Source organism: Lepus europaeus, chromosome 20, assembly GCF_033115175.1.
Source record: "Lepus europaeus isolate LE1 chromosome 20, mLepTim1.pri, whole genome shotgun sequence".
Classification (NCBI taxonomy): domain Eukaryota; kingdom Metazoa; phylum Chordata; class Mammalia; order Lagomorpha; family Leporidae; genus Lepus; species Lepus europaeus.
In genome coordinates, this window is record NC_084846.1 from 51572279 (window position 1) to 51594029 (window position 21751).

The 21751-nt window shown below is 50.0% G+C and overlaps 1 protein-coding gene across 2 annotated transcripts in view; it reads left to right on the forward strand.

The window, feature by feature from the left end:
* The window catches only part of SLC25A13 (solute carrier family 25 member 13), a 186952-nt gene that overhangs the window by 100389 nt on the left and 64812 nt on the right, over positions 1-21751 (forward strand). For both annotated transcript variants that reach the window (XM_062179221.1, XM_062179222.1), the window contains 6 exons: positions 2881-3020; positions 14550-14696; positions 17061-17199; positions 17941-18034; positions 18248-18332; positions 21647-21731. In XM_062179221.1, the coding sequence (XP_062035205.1) occupies positions 2881-3020; positions 14550-14696; positions 17061-17199; positions 17941-18034; positions 18248-18332; positions 21647-21731 (690 nt within the window). The remainder of the gene's footprint in view (positions 1-2880; positions 3021-14549; positions 14697-17060; positions 17200-17940; positions 18035-18247; positions 18333-21646; positions 21732-21751) is intronic.

Below are 21751 nucleotides of genomic sequence, written 5' to 3' on the forward strand. Positions count from 1 at the left end.
CCTTCCTGGGCCACAGCAGAGAGCTGGACTGGAAGAGGGGCAGCTGAGACTAGAACCCGGCACCCATATGGGATGCGGGCGCTGCAGGCGGAGGATTAACCAAGTGAGCCACGGCGCCGGCCCCGGCAGTTATAAGACTGTTGACTAAGTCAAGTCCCTTTTTAAGTTATTTCACTGATTTTTAAACAACTTAAACTCGTCTTTATATATATTTACAGTTGTAGGCCATGTAAGTATTAAATTTATGATGAGTTTCATACACCAGCTCTGGCTAATGCCGCCTGCTGCTTCCTCTGGAACATTGACCCAGACGTCAGGGAGGAGCAGGCCCTCGTTTTTGACCAAGCTTGTTTCCACCAGAGCGCTTGGCGGAAGGAATCCTCCCGTGAACTGAGGCTGAACCACAGCGCCCCCTGTGCTTACACAGCGTGCCTGCAACATTTTGTCACAGTTGTAAGATTTTATTTACGGCATAAAAACTGATTTTTATAATTGTAGACACATCTTTGCTATCATTTAGACATCTCCTCTTGTTCGATAATTTGCTGGTGGAGATGAGAAGATTATGGGACCCCTTGTGGACTCCCTGGCGGGCCTGCTTCATGCAGAAGTCTTTGCCTGGGACTGGGAAGGAGGCACAGGCCTCACTGACTCGCCTGACCCTCCCTGGAGGGGTCTGCACATGGAGCCCTCGGAGCAGCACCGGGCCGTAGTCAGCGCCCCGGAAGGTCGAGTTGCCCCGGTGAGGAGGGTGCCGTCCAGGTCATTGGGATTTCGCTTCATTGGTTCCTCAGAGACTGCAACGAGTCTCCATCTTCTTAATTCCTTTTTCTTGACCCCTTGGTCAGACCCCCTGGGAGTCTCCTCCCCAACCCCACGCAGCCCTGGCCCTTTAATCCCCATTCTTGCTTTACTTCATTCCCCCACGCCCTCTCCTGTCTCCTTTTTCCTAAAACAGAGGAGACAGAATCAGCTCAGAGCCACTGAAGGTTGCACTGTAAAACCTGTGTTTTATTGTCCTCCTCAGGGCCAGCCTGAGGTGTTCTGCCACCTGTCATAAAATTTATGCCCAGCGTAATTCTGGTTTTTATTGCCTTCTCCGTGCAAACACACACCCAGCCTTTTGCTGATGCTGCTGGTGGCACTCCTGCTTCTTCCTGGCGAGACTTTCAAAGTCTCTGGAAACTTTAAAAGCCTGGAATAAAAGCTTTGAGGGTGTAATGGGGCTGGAAGTAGGGAATTTGAGGGAAACAGCAGAAACCTGTGCCAGAGGTTCTGGCACCCTTTCCAGGGCTGAAGAACTCCCTCTCTCTCTCGCTCTCTTTTTCTTTCTTTCTGTTTTAAAAAAATTTAATAGAAGCAAAGGGCCGGTGTCGCGGCATAGCTGCTTAAGCCCCCTGCATGCGACGCTGGCATCCCGTATATGTGCCTGTTTGAATGCCAGCTGCTTCACTTTGGATCCAGCTCACTGCACCTGGGAAAACAGCAAAAGATGGCCCAAGTGCTTGGCCCCCTGCACTCATGTGGAGACTGGGGTGGAGCTCCAGGCTCCTGGCTTCGTCCTGGCCCAGCTCCAGTTGTGGCCATTTGGGGAGTGAACCTGCAGATGGAAGATTCTCTCTCTCTCTCTCTCTCTCTCTCTCTCTCTCTCTCTCTCTCTCTCTCTCTCTCTCCCTCTCTCTCCCCTCTCCCTCTCCCTCTCCCTCCCTCCCTCCCTCCCTCAAATAAATACAATAAATCTTTTTTTTTTTTTTTTCAAGAAAAGATATCAAGCACAGTTGCTCATAAAAATGAGCAGGTTTGGTGGCTATGTATGATGGTATGAAAGCCTGGACAAAATTCATTAATGATAATTTGTGTTCCTGCCACCCTCCAAACACACGCCTTGGTGGGGAGCAGGAGAGACAAATAAATAAGAATGCAAAGCTCTGGCGCAGTGAGTGTTCCCCAGTATTTTTCCTTGTCCGTTTCCTGTTGCCTTGCAGTAGAGGATGAGAGGAGGTGAGGAGTCAGTTCCAGTACGGGTGGAGGAGGGACTGTTTGGACAGTCTCAGAACCTGCAGGCCAAAACAAAGAGCAGGAACTGGGTTGCTGGCATTTCTTCTGGTTGCCCTGCCCTCAGGTGCGGATGGTAAATTGTTGGACTTCTTAAAGCTCAAGTAGTCTTGGGGTGTTCAATGTGTGCCTCAAGTCTTTCATTGATTTCTAATCTTCCAAAAGGTTTTTAGTTAAAAAAAAAAAAAAGACCATATTTATGACTCGTGCGATGTGTGTGCATGTATGTGTTTCCTGCTATTAAAGAGTAAATTCAGGGAGTCGGCACTGTGAAGTAGTGGGTAAGGCTACCATCTGCAGTGCTAGCATCCCATATGGGTGCTGGTTCAAGTCCTGGCTGCTCTACTTCCGATCCAGCTCTCTGCTATGGCCTGGAAAGCAGTGGAGGCAGCCTTTATGGCTTATTGGGGAGTGAACCAGCAGATGGAGGACCTCTCTCTCTGCCTCTCTTTTTCTCTCTGTGTAACTCTGACTTTCAAATAAAAATTAAAAAAGGGTAAATTCAGTGCCCTGCACCTAAAAAATGAAACAAATGAGATGATAATAGTTGTAGCTCCTTTATGCTGGTTCCCTGTTGCCTTCAGTGCGTGTGAGTTCTTGATTCTTTCCTTCCTTTATTTTTATTGGCTTGGTGGGATTCTTTGATTTCCTGGCTGATGTCATGAGAATTCCAACTTTTATTTCTGCCATGGTTTTTATAGTCTCTGTGTGTGTTTAAAATAGAGTGACTTTTTCTTAATAAGAAATAGCAATGTCCATTTAATGGACTTTATAAAGAAGAACCTGACTTGCTGTGTTTCATCAACCTTTCTTTTCTCTCTTTAGAGGATGTGAAGCAAGTGTTTGGACAGACCACCATCCATCAGCATATTCCATTTAACTGGGATTCAGAATTTGTGCAACTACATTTTGGAAAAGAAAGAAAAAGACACCTGACTTACGCGGAGTTCACTCAGTTTTTACTGGTGGGTCTACTTCTTAACAAGCCGAAAAGAGTAACCAAGTTAAGGCAACCTGGGATCATGTTGGGTGTAAAAAGACCACAACCTTGACTTGAACGTTAGAAGGGAATATGTGTGGAGGCCTCAGGGTTACCAGGTAGATCGGGCAGGGCCCAATGTGAACTTGAACTTTGGGATTTTGCTCCACTGCTGGTTACGGGCACTTTATCTTCTCCCAGTGTGTTAACAGCACTCTTCCTCCTAGAAGCGAGGGGCTTCAGGCACAGGTGCGGTTTGGAAACGTGGGAAAAGCTCTTCAAGGCTGTTGTTGCCTGGGGCCTGTGTTCAGAGAGTGGAAGTGACAAGGGGTGGGGGCACAGCCGGGGTTGGGTGGTTGAAGCTTCTCAGGGGTCTAGTGTGTACCCCGTATAAGAACCACTATCCCAAAGGCAGCTGCTCCCCAAGGTTGAACTCTGGGGGTTGTTTGCATTGCTGAGTGCCCCTTTCCTGGCCATGGCTCTCTGGACCTCTCTCCGCTGCCCGCTCCCTCCCCCACGGTGAGCTTATCATCCGGCCACCGGTGATACCTGCTGGAGAGTATTTCAAAGAAGGTGACTGCATTTCCCTTTTCCTGGGACATGTCCTTTTGAGAAGGTTTCATTCTGAAACCGACATGTAGCAAGCAGCGGTGTCAACACCCGTGATCCGTCAGTCTCTGTGACAAACCACTTGCACTTGGAGTTTTGTGCATTTGTTTTGTTTCTCTAGCTATTAGATTTTTCTTTTTTCAATCTAACATCAGGAAGACTCATTTAAGGGAGTGTTCATTTGGTTTATTTAGGTTCTGGGTCTTGAGGAGAAAAGCGCTGGGGAAGTCACCTTCAGGCGTTCCGTACTGGAAATGTGCTGAGTGGGTGCCGTGGTACCCCTGGTTCTCCCGTGTGCCCCAGACCTGGCCAGGGTCTTCTGCGGAGGGCTTGACGCACAGCACTGCAGGGGTGCAGGTGGAGGGTGTGTGGGCACGTCCGCGTGCCCTGCCCCATGGGCTTGCACTTAGGAAACATCGTGTGGTCTTCACCTGCAGCCCCAGCGTGTATGCCGTCGAGCCGCTTCAAGAGCTGCTGCTCGTTTTGACTTTTGATGGTGTCGTCGTGATAGGTGACTTTGTTGTCGTGTGATGTTACTCTGCTACTGTTTTCCTGGCCTTTGGAAACTCGGCACAAGATGCCTCAAACCTGCCTTTGTATTTTCTTCTTCTTCCTTTTAAACAAAACAAAACAAAGCATGTTGCTGTCTGCACCCGTTTTTAGTTCTGTATAAACATAAGCCTACTCGGCTGACTCAGGTGGAGAGTGGAATGCGTTGGATTTTTGCTGCTGTGTACACAGGACACGGGCACGCCGTGGGAGGTGGTGTTCATTTTGATGAGGAATAATTACAATAATGCTATTGAGACGGATGCCTCAAATTGACTTTATGGAACACAGCCTAATTAACTTTTAGACTTAATGGGATGTTAGCAATAGTAAGGATGATCGCATTGCCCCTCTGAACAAGTATCAATTATGCTGAATGGAGTCGGTTGTGTGCCACTCGCTGGAGCCTCTGGGATACAGCCTCCTCGAGATGCAGGACGCGATGGCTCAGGGACTACTGTTACGTTTCCTGCCATCACTTGGAGGGGGTTCACGTAAACCCAACCCCCTTCTGCCATGGAGAACGGAAACATCCCACAGCGGCCTGCCAGGGGCCGTCTGGATTTTGTGGCCGGAATGGAACTTAGATTACAGTAGTCTCGGCAGTTAGGGATCGTGGTCAAGGCCTTGCTTCTCTGTCCCACCATGGACCAGACATGAAGGAGTGGGTGCGTGGTTGGCGGCAGGCTTTCTGTGAATGCTGGTGAGTGACAGTTTGGCTGTGACTGTCGGGTCACTTCCCACCACTGCCAGTCTTTCATTTACTTCCTTTGAACCTTTTCCAAATGCAAGTAGAGCTTGAAATCTCTGCTTCAGGTTCTTTGCTTCTCTGGGGCTGTCTTCTGGATGCATGTGGCTTCCTAAAGATCCGCGTGGGTTCAGCCTCCGGTGTTGGAGGCCCTCGTGTTGTCAGGCACCCACGCTTCCTTCTGCTCTCGGCAGGCCTCAGAAGCCCAGGCTCCAGCTCCCTGCCCAGCGCCAAGGTTGTGCCCACAGACGCCTGGCTGCATGAGAAGTGGAAACTCTGCCTGCCCCAGGTGTGTGGCAACCTGCTGCCTGCTGAGGAGGGGGGCAGCCATCAGGACAGCAGAGCCATGCTGGCGGCTTCTGGGGGCCCGAGCAGACGGTAGAGACCACGCTGCCCTGCGCCCCTGAGGGTCCCTACAGAGAGCTCTTGTTGGTCCCAGCCAGCTTGTGTGTTACCGGGCTTGCGTGTATTCAGCCATGTGGTTGGCAAGGTGCAGTTGTCTGTGCATGTGTGAGCCGTTCTCAGCCCCCCTGTGTTTCTCCGAGTCGTCCTCCGTCCATGTGCTCATCTGTGCAGGTGCGGCACTTGTGGCCATCACTTACATGGTGAGCTGTGGTGGAATTTTCCACCTTTGGCTACAAAATTCATAAAGTGGCAAGGCGATCTTCTTTGAACCAGACTTGCCTTCTTGTACTTTGCATGGAAATAATTTATAATGACCCAAGGAGCAGGGACACAAAGCCTCCTTCTTCCTGTCATCTTGTTCCTTGTTAGTAAGGAAGGATTTCAAGAGAGTGGGGCCCCTTTCTGTTACCCCTTCATTTGTTCTGTTGTGTCTACTGCTGCTGTCTTTGTATGCTGTGTCCTATCATCTCTGCTTCTCAGGTCATGGATGTGCATATGTGCATGTGAGTGTGGTTTTATATAGGGGTATGTATGTGTGTTTTAAAATGATCTCTAAACCTGGCCGGCGCCGCAGCTCACTAGGCTAATCCTCCACCTGCGGCGCCGGCACACCGGGTTCTAGTCCCAGTTGGGGCGCCAGATTCTGTCCCGGTTGCTCCTCTTCCAGTCCAGCTCTCTGCTGTGGCCCAGGAAGGCAGTGGAGGATGGCCCAAGTGTTTGGGCCCTGCACCCGCATGGGAGACCAGGAGAAGTACCTGGCTCCTGGCTTCGGATCAGTGCAGTGCACCGGCTGTAGCGTCTATATGGGGGGTGAACCAACAGAAGGAAAACCTTTCTCTCTGTCTCTGTCTCTCACTGTCTAACTCTGCCTGTCAAAAAAAAAAAAAAAAGTAATAATAATAACCTCTAAACCCCTCTACTCTTAGCTCCAGAGTAAAGCTCTGGTTCTGCCGAATTCTTCTGTAGCGCCAGTCTTAAGAGTTACTTTCAAAGGCCACAAAGCTGGGGCTGAATTTACTTTCCCTAAATCCCTAATGGTGATTTTCAGATTTTAGTGTAAGAAACATTGGCTGAGGAGTTTCTTTTAAAATGCAGAGTCCTGGGCCCCTCTCTCCCAAAGCCTCTGACTCAGTTGTTCTGGATGGGGCCCGAGAAACCGCTTTCCAGTCGCTTCCTGAACTGTGATATTCCAGGTGGCCCACACTGGGAGACGTGGGTCCCCACTCCTCAGCCCGGGACATCAAGAAGCATAGAACTGCTCTCAGGTCTTCATCCTGAGGCTGACGGGTGCCCAGAGAGACAGACATGACCAGATGTGGGTTTCAGTAGCATAGCTCTGGGAAGTGTACGGAGAACGTCCCCGGTGAGGGAGACCGGCCAGTCGCTTCCAATCCCGGAGTGAGATGGCCGTGGCCCGGGATTGGGGGACAGGGAGGGCGGTGGGCTAAGGTGGTAGATCCAGGGGGTGATAAAGGAGTGGGCCTGCCAAGGCTGAGGGAGCTCGTACGTGGAGACTTGCAGAACTCCCCATGGCCCTCTGGGTTGGCGGTCTGAGCAGAGTGGGGAGATGGTGGCTTTGCTGGGTGGGGCACACAGGAGGAGGGGGGCTGCAGCGCAGTGCTGTACAAGAGCAGCTGTTGCCATGTGTTGTCCAATCAGCTCTGCCTCCTGTCCTCAGCTCTCCGGGTTGAGATGCTACTGTGATAGGCTCTGGTGGGCCCTACAGACGGGGGCTCCTTGAAGGAATTCTTCTCCCCATTTTCGGGAGTCAGGGAGTTTCTTCCGTTTCCACTGGCATTCCTCCCACTGCTGATCAGGAAAGCAGCTATGCTCTGAGTGGTGGAGAGGCCTGATTCTGAGTTTGGGATTCCATTTGTTAGCCAGGAGACCTGCCTTGAGAGGGGTGCCGTGAGAAATGTTCTCTCGCATCTTCTCTACAAATAGTTAGGAATGGCATCGCCTGACCCAACAGAGAGCCCAGATCTTAAGGGCATACGAGTGTGTTATTGAAAGTTCAGTTGGGTCCTCATTTTGTCCAAAGAGGATGATGGGCCCCAGAGAGGGGGAATCATGGTTGACAGAGCTGGGGATTGGACCTGGGGGTGGGAGCTGTGTCTGGTTCCCTCGACCAGCCCTTCGTATTGTGAGAACCTCTGTCCTGAGTTAGTGTGAGCCTTGTACAACTTTGTCGAATGACAGAGCATACTCCCACCACTAATGCAACTGAACGATTTTGGTTCTTTTGTTAACTGAGATGGACCAATATCTTGGTGTAGGGGGTCAACCCAGATTAGATGTGCTGTAAATATCAGCCCAAGTCTTTTCCGTATAAAGAGGAAGACATTTTGGTTAATCAGGTTCCGAGCCCTGGACGGTAGGGCACTGGGAACGTGCTGCTCACAGGTACTGGTGTTTGCTACCTGTCACTGTGGCCGCCTGAGTGTCACAACTGCTGGTCAGCTGTGGTCCTGGCTCGGCCGTCACCTTTCCATAGGGTGTGTCACTGTATTTGTCATGGCATACTGGTATAAGGAAAAATCTGTTGTTGTTGTTTTTTTAAAAAATATTTACTTATTTTAAAGGCAAAGTGGCCGAGAGGGAGGGGGAAGGAGCAAGAGTTCTTCCATCCACTGGTTCAGTCCCCAAATGGCTGCACAACTCCTGGTTCCTGGCCTCGGCCTGGCCCAGCGGTGGTTGTTACAGCCATTTGGGGAGAGAACCAGATGATGGAAGACCTCTCTCTCTCTCTCTCTCTCTCTCTCTCTTGCTCTGTCTCTCTCTTTCTCATTCTACCTTTCAAATAAAAATAAAATAGACCTCAAAGACAGCATCACTTGATGTTTGTTCTAAAATGAGGTAGCGGACAGTGTTTACCTTCAGCCCTTCCAGCAGGGCAGGCTCTGTTTTTGTGTCCAGACGGCAGCCGTTGCTGGTCAGGCGATGGTGACCAGAGGCGAGGTGATCCCGGCACAGGACAGTCGGACGCAGGACGTGGTCCGTTTGCATCACACACTTTCTGCTCCCAGGCAGAGGAGAGGATACACTGTGCTGCTGTGTGCACGGCCTGTTCAGCTTGCCGTTCTGTCGAAAAGCCCGACGTGCAGGCTTTTACCACGGCGCCCGCCTCACGGTGAGCGCTCCGTACAGCACCTCCCCGGCTGTGACCCCCTGGCGAGTGCCACATGAAATCTGGGGGACAGGGAGGCAGCAATGGACATTGTCCAAGGCCCCTCTGGGCACTGGGGGGACGCCCCTCCCTGGACTCAGCTTGACCAGTGTGGGGGGGCACAGCTGAGCCCCACTTTTACTCGATTTAAAACTGTGTGAATCTTTGTTTTAGTTCGAATGTTTTCCCTCTAAATTAGTATAAGATTATTGCAAACAAAGTGGGTGCCTGGTATTAAACAGTATGCAGGTTTGTTATGTAAAAAAAAATTGTTTAAAATTGTGCTAAATCTGATGCCTTTTTTCCAAGAGTGTGTTTATTTATTTGAAAGGCTGTGTCGATCTTCCATCTGGTTTACTCCCCTGGGGTTGGGCCAGGTGAAAGCAGGAACTCCATCCGGGTCTCCTACGAGGGTGGCAGAGGCCCAGCACTGGGCCATCCTCTGCTGCTTTCCCAGGTGCATTAACAGGAAGGTGGATTGGAAGTGGAGCAGCTGGGACCCGAATTGGCCCTCACATGGGATGCTGGCGTTGTAGGTCATGACTGAACCTGCTGGGCCGCAACGCCAACCCCAGTGATGCCATATTCTTAGAGCAGAGCCTCTCTATACATCTGTGTTCCTTTCCTTGTAAACAATTACCTGCATCTGGCCCCCAGTTCTTCTGACCGTCACCTCCGAGGAGTAATTCATTTGAGTCATTTCCATATTTCCTTACTAAAATTCTGGATGTCAGGATGGTGAAAGGTGCAGATTATCTAGAGGTTTTTTTTGGTGTTAATGTTCTTGCCTTTGTAATAGGATGTGCTGCTGGTTTTTAGGGTCTGTTTTGTTGTTGTGGTTACTGATAGATTGTTCTCAAGGAACACGCTTGCACGTCTGAATACAGATAGAGAGGGGTTTTTACATTCAAAATATACCCACTGGAAAACTGGGGATTATTAAGGAAATGACAGGCCTGAAACTATTAGAAGCATAAATGCTAGACCTAACGCGGCATAACCCCTCTACATGTTGATTTCTGTACAGCTCGCAATTTTTAGGCATTCGATGTTTTCCCTGTAGCAATCTGAATGGGGTGTGTTGAAGCAGTTGCAGACTGCTGCAATAAAAGTCTATTCCGTTAATCATCACACGCCAGAACAGAGCAAACAGAGCAGCTCACTGCAAACAGGGAAGAGGAGCTGGGCCCGAGCGCAACTGCCCTAGAGACGGCCGTGGAGCACCTCGCCCTGGGAACTTGCGGCCTCAGGTCCAGGGCGCCCTCCCCACCTGCTGCCCAGGGTCGCCATCCATGGCAGTTCCCTGGCACCCATTGCCTGGCGCTGGGAGCGCGCTTGGTACAGAGGCCTGTGCCTTTGCAGCCCTCTACGTTTGCCACACAGCCTCAGGCCCTGTTTTATGCACTGTACTTCCTTCACTATCAGCTTGATCTGGGCTGTGCCCTGCGCTCTGGAGGCACGATGGGGTGATCTCACCTGGTCCTACAGCGTGTGTGCTTTCTCTCCTGGTTCATGGTAGACCTCCCTGTACGGGCAGGAGGCCTGAATTTTTCAGATCTCCTTTCTACCTGTGCCTCTAGCTCTCTTCCACACAGGGCTTACCTTCTATTTGTAACCTCGACTCACCTCGCTGTGGGTTGCTCACTGTGTTTGGCCACTTCATCTCTCTCGCCTGAGGTGTCTTCCTTTGGGGTGGAATCTCCTGTCTCCCCCGACATCTAAGAGGAGAATTCTTTGAAATATATCTCACTCTGTTTTCACATTCAAGCCGTCCTCAAAGCTTTGTCCACGTCTCCCTAGCATTCCCTTTCTTAAGCTTTCTCCCAAGGCATTCGGGCCTTGCACAGATCCCAGCTCTGCCACTTCTGAGCTGCGTGCTGCTAACCCTGCCCGAGCTTCCGGTGCCTCCTAAAGTGCAGCTGGTGAGTGTCCCTTAGACTTACATGCCTGCTGGCCTGCAGCCAGGGTGCAGGCCCTCAGCTGCTACCTCTCCATCCTGCCCGGTGCTGGGTGAGCACTCCTGTGGCTAGTCCAGAGTGACTCAGCAGAACAGCTGTCCAGAGTGACTCAGCAGAACAGCTGCTCTTGCCTGGATGAGACCCGGAGGATTTGAAACCTTCCCACCCCCGCAGACGTCAAGCTGCCATTTGTTAAGTGGCTGTCTGGTGTGGCCTCTGTGTTGTACAGCCCTGTACAGCCGGTGTGGTGGCCTGTGTAGAGGACACCTGGGCCCCGGATGCAGACGTCATCAGCTGAGCTCCCCCAGGAGGCGGTCGTGCCACGATGCTGGCACAGCTACCCCTCCCCGGTGCCGACGCCCCAGTGTCGGCGTCGTCACGTCACCCTCTCTTCACACAAGCCCGCTGCACGTGTTCCTTGCTTGAAAAGGTATTTCTGGTGACAGAGAACCTGCTACTTTGCAAGTGGCCCATTTCATTGCTGGATGGTTCTGTTGGTTAAATACTTCTGTGCGTTGTGCCGAAAACCTGACCCCCGGAGCGTCTCTCCACGGGTTGTGTTTTTAAAAGAAATATCAAGACTAGTCTGGATTTTTTGAAACTCGTGGTCTTTTAACCTGTGACACTTGAGTGTCACGGCTGCGTCCCCATTGCTGTCCAGCCCCTACACAGGTCATTTACTTCCCCGTCTGGTCCCCGCATTTGGGAAAGCTCCCAGTCCGTTTGCTGCCTCCTGGGTTCAGACCTAGAAAGCATCAGACTCTTGGTGGCCCTGCGTGCGCGTTAGGTTTTCCTTGAGATCTTCGTGTTACATCACATGCTGTGGCCATTCTGTTCACAGGTGACGCGCTCCTCACTCACGTCTTCATGAAGTTGTCTGAGGGTCGGCTCTCAGGAGCGTCATTACCTCTTCCTCTGCCTGCAGCTCTTGGGGGCTCTGAGAAAGAGCGAAGGCCGGGAGAAGGCCTTTAGATTGGGTCTCCCCTTCATGTGGCTGTGACTTAGGAAGGCAGGTCTGCTGCCCTGGCTGCCTTTACTGGAAAACCTTGGGAATTTTATTCTTTTCCCATAAAAACAGATAACAGCAAAACAGAACAGTTCTTGTCTTTCCTGTAGCTCTTCAGATTCCTAAGTAAGTGTCAAATGTATATTTCAGTTAAATTTCTGACACCATTATCCAGGATAAAGCGTGAGGTGCATCACGGGCGGGCGGGAGGTTGGCATTCCAGCTCTTCTGCCTCCTGTCCCATGAGGTTAGCGGCGGTACCGTAAAGGGTGGCTGTGACATTTGTAAAGTCATCCCTGGGAACCGTTTCCCAGCTGTGTCTGAGATGTAATACGCCATTGTGGCTGCTGGATCGGTCGAGGCAGAAGCTTCATTTGGTCACCGAGAGAAAGAAGCGACCAGGACACAGACACCTTGCTGCCTCAGTGAGTGGGGGAGCCGCCTCACTCACTGTTTTCACTCTGGCCTTCTCCTTCAAGAACTGCGAGGATCTAGCTTCTCGTTCTGCTGGAATTTTAACATGCCCAGTCATTATGAGATACTAGATGTGTATTCTCAAACTATTCATCGACAAGGTTAAAAAAAAAACAAACTTTCTTCCTGCACGATGGAGGGATCCCTGTTAGTAGGCGTGGATGGGCAGAAGTGCCGGCCGGAGTGTGGAGTGACACTGTCCTCATAGCCACACGCGCTGTCCCGCAGCTGCGGCTCCAACCCCCAGCCCCCAGGGAGCCCCTGCTTTCCAGGTTGGCCCCCCAGGCAGGCTGGTTTTGCCTTTCTGGCCTCCTGCTTTCTGATAATATGGGTGGCCAGGAAACATGATGCTGTTTTTGGTATAATGGTCTGAAGATCTTTAAAACCCAGAGTTATAAACTAGGGAAAATGGTAAATAACTGAAGATACCTTCCACTATTGTTGAGAGTAATCTTGGCTACCGATAGCTTTAGCAATGGGTCTAGCAATTCAAAGGCAACTGTGTTCATTCACTTTCAATTGAATACACACTGTGGTCGTTTTTCACTCCAGGGTGTTTAACAGTTGGTTTCTCCCTTCCTCCTGAATTGGAGACACTCGCACAGAGAACCCCTTTTTGTTCGATAGATCATGATTTGTTCATTCAGCTGGTTTTATGGAATACCCATCGCTGATGACAATGTCTGTAGCAAGAGTGCCACTGGATCTAAAGCATCCCCCCCAGCAGCATGCGTGGGGTAGGCGTAATCGGGACAGAGCGTCTTTCCCTGGCGAAGGTAGGGAGAAGGCAGCAGGTGTGCTGACAATCGCTTATGCTGCCAGGTGGGTTAAGCCAAGTCTCATAACTGAGTTGCGGTTGGGAGGCCTGGTTCTGTTTGTGGAAGGTGTGTCGGGCAGGCCCGAGAGCAGCTCCTGCAGGGTCGTGAGGGCCTGCATGGCGCATGGGTCTCGTGTGACGAGGCAGAGGTCAGATCTGTGATTCTGAAAGGTGACTTCTGGCAAGCGCAAGGTGGACCACGGGGGTCCGAGGAGGCCCTGAGCCAGCGGGCCAGTGACGGGAGAGATGCACAGGAGGGACCTTCGAAAGCCCCAGGGGAGCTGCTCTGCTGACTGGTTTACTCTCTGGGGGAGGGAGCTTGAAGAATTGAAGGTGACAGCTTTCCAGGTGAGGCGATGAGAAAAACGACATGCCAGGAAGGAGAGCCTGGGACACAGAAGAGGGTTTGTACACGGGGTGAGGGACGGCGAGTAGTGGGTTAATGGGTGTGTGGCTTTGTGGCCTTCACAAGGTCCCCAGATGGGAGGGAGGAAGACTCACACCTTTCCTCTCATACTGGAGTTTGCACTAATTCACTAGGGCAATTCATTTTTCCACAACTATAAGTCATCTCACCAAATAAAGCTGGAACATTAATTTCTTAATATTTACTACAACTTCCTGTGATGTAAATAGAAGACCTTGAGAGCCACATCAGTAATCCTTTTTAATTGCATAGAGATGAGCTGTCGCTCTACAGGCTGAGTATTGTGAGGAAGAAAATAAAAGGCTTTTGGAGAAGGGTACGTGATGAGTTCTGATGTGAGACTTTTTTTATAAAGTCTTCTCATTTGAAAGGCAGAAGAGAGCTCCATCTGCCACCTGCTGGTTTCCTTCTCAGACGCCTGCAGCAGCCCGGGCTGGGCCAAGCTGGAGCCAGGAGCGTGGAGCTCAGTCCAGGTCTCCTATGTGGGTAGCTGGGACCCGGCTGCTGGCAGCATCACTTGCTGCCTCTTAGAGCGCCCTTTAGCAGGATGCTGGATCAGAAATGGAATGGCCGGGACAGGAACCAAGCACTCTGACGTGGGACGTGGGCATCCCAAGCTGCGTCTTCACCCTGGAGGCTGTGCTGCGTTTTGTGCGCACGCGTGCCCTCTGGGAGTGGGGACAGACATCTAGGGTTGTTCTTTTCGATCATGTGGATCAAAACTGCATGGCCAAAGAGACTGCCACGCATTTGCCTCTTCTGACCCCCCCCCCCCCCCACCATACAACTCCTTGTTCAAGAGTGGCGGTCTACATATGTGGACCTGTCTGGAGATACTTTTAACTGACCTTGGATGGAAGGCCGACTGGTATCAGGTGGGTGGGGTGGAGGTGCCCAGGACGGCCTCCCATGGACAAGAGAACCTATCCCAGATGCTAAGAGTGCCAGAGCCGAGCAGCCCTGCCAGAGCGCCGCTCTTTTCTGTCCCTTGTCACGTCACATGTGTTTGTACCAGGGCGCCATTCAGAACAGCTCTCTTCGGTGTGTTTCTTTGTTCATCTGTATCACCTAAGCTGGCCTAAGCTGAACCTACCATTCATTCCGGTTTCCATTGTCCGTGTGCTCTTGGCTGCCAGAGGGGCCCGGAAGTGATCTGGCTTCCTCAGGTGGGAGACGGAAGGTGGAGTGCACAGTTCCTTATCTAAGCAAAGTTCTCGGAAGGGGATGACAGCTCTCCAACAAGCCGATGGCGCTTGTTAGGGCCAGGTAGACTCCATGTTGCTTCAGCCCAGTTTGGAAATGAACAGTCATTTGCAGTAACTGAATGAGAAACAACGTTTTTCGCTTTGTTTGTAGGAAATACAGTTGGAGCATGCGAAGCAGGCCTTTGTGCAGCGGGACAGTGCCAAGACCGGAAGAGTCACAGCCATCGACTTCCGAGACATCATGGTCACCATCCGCCCCCATGTCCTGACCCCTTTTGTAGAAGAATGTCTTGTAGCTGTAAGTTGTCACTCACCCTGCTGACATAGTTTATTCTATCCAGTTTAAGCTCAACTAATAAGGGACTGTATGAAAAATTCTTGTAAAGTATGTATGGTTTCTTTTCCTGTCTCAGACACTACTATTTTCTTAATGTGATTGCGTTACCAAGCTTACAGGCTAAGAGTGTGTGTTGGCTCGTTCACTGGGTGGGTTAATTTGTCGTCTGGGTGAGATGGAATATCTTCAAGCAGGGGTGGGAACTGTCTGCCCAGGGGCTGCATAAGGCCCACAAAATCATTTGGTCTGGTCCTGCTAAGGCAACCACAGGCAAATGTGCAGCAAATCAAAATGCAGTAAATCTATAGCAGGCTAATTTTTAGGTTGATAATTTTGTATGGTCCACGAATAATGTTAATACCCAGTGGCCCTTGGCAGTTAAAAGGTTCCCCAGTGCTGTCTTAAAGAAGCGTCCGAGTCCCTTGTATCCTTAGGGGATGGGTTCCAGGACCTCCTTGGACATCAAAATGTACACGTGGTCCAATCCCTTATAAAAGCACCCAGTGTTTGCATGTAACTTCACACATCCTCCTGCACACTTTAAATCCTCTCTAGATTTCCTGAACCATCCAGTGCAGCGAAAACATTCTATAAACAGTTGTTAACACCAAATGGCTCAGGGAATGAGGAGAAGGAAAAACGTCCACCCGCGTTCAGTGCAGACGTGTTGTTGTTGTCTTTGTATTTTCCGTCAGCTTGGCTGAAGCCATGGGTGCAGCATCTCCACATGTGGCAGACTGACTGTACTACTGGGCCAAAGAAAGAAGGAAAAACACATTTGTGGTCTTAACTCTGCTTGTTCTGTATTTTGAGGAATGTCCAGTGGTGATTTTTTTTTTTTAAATCTTGTTTATCCTTTAAGGCAAAAAAAAAAAAAAAAAAAAAAAGTAACGCCCATGTATTGCTTGTTAGAGCAGGTTGACAGAGCAGAAAGTCTAAAGCTTGGATGTACTTATTCATCCCCCATTCACCGTGTGTGTGTGTGTATGTGTGTGCGCGCGCACGTGTGTGCGCGCATACACCCCTCCCCCTCTTATGTCCTGAGCCCTGGGTTGTCCCAAGGCAGTCTATGGCGGTGGGTCCCAAGCTTTTGTCCTGGAAGAGTGGACCCACCAGGAATCACTACTAAAATCACAGATTCCAGGGGCTCCTCCAGGCCTGTGCTTCACCATCCATGGGGGGAGGTCTTGAAATCTAATTTGTGAAGCTTCTAGAGGATTCTGTGGCTCACTCAGATCTGGGAGCTGCTACCGAGTTGTTACTCTCCTTTGTTAGTCTCAGGGAGAGGACTGTGGGTGAGTTCCCGTCACCTGGATTTCCCACAGTGCTCACCCGAGGCAGGAAGTGGGGGAACCTTTGGGTTGTATCTTCCTGGTGCGTGGCCTCCAGACAAGGCCTTCCCTACTCTGCACAGGGCTAATCCAACTCCTTTCCCTGCCTGCACCCCCACCCTCACCCCACCCCCTTTCTACTTCATACAAAACTCTCATGTCAGCTATTTTAAATGATTACCAAGTGAAGATTTATGTGGTTGTTAGCTTATAAAGAAGTGCCTTCCTATTAAAAACATTTTGCCTTGTTAGAGAGGGGTAGAATTGGAAACCGCAGCACTGAAGTTCTGTTCATAATAGACATGCTGTCTGTTTCCCTTGCCCCCTGTGAAGAAATACAGCTCCTTAAGAATTCTGATTATCAGAATGCTAACCAGTCTCCACCCCACCCAAGCATATGACATCTCATAATTTTACCACAATACGCTTGTTTGCCACAAGTCCCACCAGTGAAAAGTCTGTACCTAAATGATTATTTATTGCTGGTTGAAAGTAACATGACATGTCTTGATATTAATGCTAGGTTGAGCACTTTTCATAGTATGTTTGTGTTGAGATAATATAGTTTTGCATGTATAAACACACACGTGTACGCATACACATAATATAGTTTCGCATATATAAGCCTTTGAGATTTGCTCATTAGATGAAATAAACCAACTTATAAAACATTTCCAATTGAAATCTGAACTCTGTAAATTACTACTGGCCCTGCTATAATCCTACACGTGTATTTATTTAGTTCTCTAGGAGTTGTGTGTGGAAAGTACAAGTCCTGGTCATGATTAGTTGCAGTTACTTCCAAAAATCATTTATAGCTTTTTTTTTGTTTTGTTTAATGTGAAAGAAAAATACTTATGGTCATTGCTTCTGATGCATGCATTCTGGATTATGTCCAGGCTTGCATTAAATACTTGGACGTACACTTCTGCATCTTCCTCATCTATAAATCTTCTTATTTTTCATCTTCTCTCTTATTTTCAACTTACTTGAGGCCGCTGGAGGTACCACGTCGCATCAAGTTAGTTTCTCCTATTTTAATGGATTTAATTCTCTTCTGAACAACATGGAACTCATTAGAAAGATCTACAGCACTCTGGCTGGCAACAGGAAAGACGTGGAGGTGACTAAGGGTGAGTGAGAGTAGATCTGAATTCTTGCCTGCAGGTACCTTGGGGTATTATTCTTACAGGAGGGGAAGGCAAGGAGGAGTTTATGTTACAGATTTTTCTATCTCGTTGACACGCATTAGCCATATGGTCCATGTGTGTTCTCAGTCCTTTGATCAGACAAACAAAAGCTAACACAACAGTCTTCGCCAAGTTTTAAATAAACTGAAGACAGCCTTTAAATGAGGAAAACATGTAAAGCTTCTTAAGTGTTTTCAAATCTTGCAAGAATTTGAACTAGATTGGCAGTTCGGAAGTACACGAGAAGTTCCATAATCGTGCATTGGTGACAAAGGTAAGTTGAGAGCTAAGCTTGGAACAAGATACCATTAGCATTTGAATGTCTTTTACATATATATATAAATAGAGAATTCCTTCTGGAATTCCATAGCTTCATTAATAAAAATCCCGGGACCCGTGCACGTGGAGCTTCGTAGACGCTCATCTCCTTATTTTCCCCAAGTGCCAGTTGGATAACATCGCGTGTGCCTTTCGCAAAGCCTTCAGGTGGCACCCAGACAACACCAGAGGACTGTCGTGCCTGTGCCTCCCAGTGAAGGAAAGGACAGCACGAGTTCTCACCCGATGTGGACGGACTTGAATTCCACCACTGACAATAACCACGTTCTGTGTTGTGCGCCCATCCCAGGGTGTCTAGTGGCTATTCCTCCTTGAATCTTTCCTTGTGCCTCTTTTTCCATACAGAGGAGTTTGTTCTGGCCGCGCAGAAATTTGGTCAGGTTACACCCATGGAAGTTGACATCTTGTTTCAGTTAGCAGATTTATACGAGCCAAGGGGGTAAGTTGGCTTGCTTGCTTTCTTTTTTTCTAAATTAGCTTAATAAAAGGAGGTTAGGAGGTTGGGGAAGGAGGAGGGGCAGCAATTGGGAGAGAGAAAGAAGCCAAATTAAAGTCAAGGCCGAAATACGGGAAATGAGAGCGGCCGGTGTGGATCGTGTGAGGTAAATCCTAGTAACCGCTGTCTGCACCGCTCCTGTTGTTTGTCCCACAGACGCATGACCTTGGCAGACATTGACCGGATCGCCCCCCTGGAGGAGGGCACGCTCCCCTTCAACTTGGCCGAGGCCCAGAGACAGGTGAGCCCCCCGCCCCGGCGTCGCTGCCCCAAACGCCCTCACAACCGGGCCGCCCTTTCGGCACTGGTAGCCGATTTGCCATTTCTTCCGTTCCCGCCCCTCCAAAATCCAGACACTTCCTAAAGACTGGAGAGAGAAATTCCTCAGAGACAGGCTGATGCACACCCCGGGACCCAGGCTTCTTCCTCGCGGTGTCCCTGGGCGTCCCCGCCGTCCCCGCACGGACACTGGGCCCCGGGTGTCCCCACCGTCCCCACAGGGACACTGGGCCCCGGGCGTCCCCACCGTCCCCGCACGGACACTGGGCCCCGGGCGTCCCCACCGTCCCCGCACGGACACTGGGCCCCGGGCGTCCCCGCCGTCCCCGCACGGACACTGGGCCCCAGGCGTCCCCGCCGTCCCCGCACGGGCGCTGGGCCCCACGCTGCCCAGTATCCACACGAGATCACTTTGTTTAGTCTGCAGGCCTCCTCTGAAGGCTTTTAGATGGCTTTTTCTCTCTGCGAGAGCGTTCATAAGCTATGTGGAAACAATTCTAGGAATGCTGCCTTTTATTTCACGGTTAACAGAAACCAAGCTGTAGAGGCGGCGGGAGTCCGCGCTGTCACCTCGCGTTCGGGTTCTGCCCGTGGGCCCTCGGAGCGCGCGCCGTGCCCACGCGGCGCCGCTGGGTGCAGTCCCCTCGCAGAGTCAGCGTCGTTTCCAGAAAAAGACCTCCTTTAAGGCAAAGCCCTCTCTGACTCCTGCGAGACTTAACAGTTTCTGGCTCGAGGCTCTGGGGCTGCACGGAGACGCCAGTTTGACCACAATGGGCTGAGGCGGGCTGCATTTTTGGGACTGGCAGGCCTGGAGCCAGGACCCCCTCCTTTCAGCTCCTTCCCGCCTGAAGGCAACGGGGCATTCTGCGTGGTGTGGTGGGCGTGTGCTGGGTCAGCCCCCGCGGGGCACCCCTGGGAGCCCAGTGTGCCATCCTCTGCAGGGCCGGGTGGGGTGGGGACCTCGCTGAGGAGCAGCTCTGCGCCCTGTGCCACCAGCCAGTGCAGGAACCCGGGGATTCAGAGAGCCCAAGAGGTGCTTTTCAGATCTCCACTGCCTGCAGCCAGCAGTGCCCTGCCAGAAGTTCTTCACGCCCCTTGCGGCCTTGGACTTGAGGATGGGTGCCTTGTATCCCGGCCCAGAGAGGGTTAGACTGGTTTAATGGGAGTGACAGCAGGGGACCAGGTTCAGTGCGATTCACGGTGTGCATGTTCCTGCGAGCACCCCTGGGGGGACCCCTGCGGGCCTGCTGAGTCAGCAAAGGAGCTCACCCGCCCGTGGGCAGCCCCTGCGGGCGAGCGGGGGTCTCTGTCATCTCATTTCCGGAGCTTCGGAAAAGTTCAGTAGAAATCCTGGTTTTCACGTGTCTGTTAGATGAAGAATTAGGAGTAATGGTTCCTCCTCCCCATTATCTTCAGAGTGTTTCTCATGCATTAGTTTGATGCCAGAACACTTCTGAGTGTTGCATGTTTATGTCCAGGTAAATAAAACAGTGCTGCTATTTGGGTGCGTCTGTCAAAATGAACGAGCTGTTGTTTCCCACCCGTGCAGGGGTAGAGTCGGAACCAGCTTCTGGGATTTGCACAGAGAATGCCTTATGGTCCTCAAGATGCATAGTTCTATATAAGCCTATTTTCAGTTCAGTGGCTTTGGAGGAGATTCCAGACGATCTCATTGTGTCACATTGACAGCAGCTAAAACTCAGTAGGTTGATAGCTGGGGCTGGTGATTATTTTCATTGTTCACTGATTTTAATTATCGTGGCTTTTGAAAAACAAATTTTATGGAGTGTGTTTAACCATTCAACAGGTATTTATTAAGAAGTGACTGTTTGTCACCCTCACTTGACAACTCTGTGTGCCACAAAATTACTGTTTTATTTGTGCAGGAGAGGAGTGTAACACTCTGAAACATTCCAGCATCCAAAACACTGAGGACAATAGGTCAGAAAGAAAAAAAAACAGCAAACAAACAAAAAAAATCAACTGACCAAAAGTATGAATTTAGAGAAGACAGAGGAAAAATAAAAACCACATATAAACAACCACACACAGCCAGTGTGGCCACATGTGGGTTATCTCTGAGTAGTGTAGACGCCAGGATGTTAGTATTAATGTTACGTGACTATATAAGCACAGAGAACTTTGTAAGATACAAAACCATGTTGTCCATAGTCTTTAAAAATTATCACAGAATCTTTGAAACATTTAAAAAGGAAAAGTGGATCATGTAGCAAGCACCTGTCTACCCAGCCTGCTCCTTTGGGCTGCCTCTTCCTTTGTAAGACTTTATGAACATTTTTCTTCATCTCACTTATGCTGTTAAAATATAGTATTTCATGATGCATTTTTGTTTTAAGGCTATCCCCTTATTTTTTAATTGGTATTCTGTTATTGGACATTGTTGGTTATCTCCAGAATGTTGTCCCTTGAAAGAATACTGCTTTGAGAAATTCTTGTAGATTGGTCCTTGTTTACCTGCATGATTATTTTCTAGCCTAGCTTTTTAAAAAGAATTGTTGCTAGAGAGATCCAGAGGAAGAGAGAGAGAACTGGAGCAACTCCTGTCCATTGGTTCATTCCGCAGATGTCCACAGTAGCCAGCCCTGAGCCAGGCTGCAGCTGGGAGCGTGGAACTCAGTGCAGGTCTCACATGGGTGGGGAGGACCCACGTTCTGGAGCCTCCGAGGGTGCAGGTTTAGCAGTAAGTTGGCATAGGGAGTGCAGCCAGGATGGTATCCCACTGTGGGATGTGGGCATCTCACATGTAGCCCGGTTGTTAACAAGTAGGCCAAACACCTGCTGTAAGCAGAACTTTTACAAGTAGAATTGCAGGGTCAGAGGTTATGCATATTGTGAGGATTTGGGGGTGTATTATCCAATTTCCCTCGGCTTATGCTTGATTTAGTGACAAGTTGAGGAGGCCCTGTTTTTTGGGTTTTTTGTTTTTTGTTTTTTTCAGCAGAACAAACCATACAAGCCCAAGCCTGCCAATCTGACAGATGAAGAATGATGTCTCACTGGTCTTTTTCAATTTGTCTTTGATCACTGAGAGTTACACATGTGAAGATAGGTTCATAGCATGATTTTTGATAAAGAATGGCTCCGAGTTTAAATACAAACAGGAATAAAATTCATTAAGGAGAACTTAATGGCATCTAACCTACTTTCCTCTTGGGCGTTTCAGTTCTGCCATGGATTTAGAACCAGTGAGTCACTTCTTAATAACACATGCCTGTTTTTGTTCTGTTCCGGTCCGGTCTCCCGCACGGGAAGCAGAAGGCGTCAGGTGACTCGGCGCGGCCCGTCCTCCTGCAGGTCGCAGAGTCGGCCTACCGCTTCGCCCTGGGCTCCGTTGCTGGAGGTCAGTCCTGCACCTTTGTT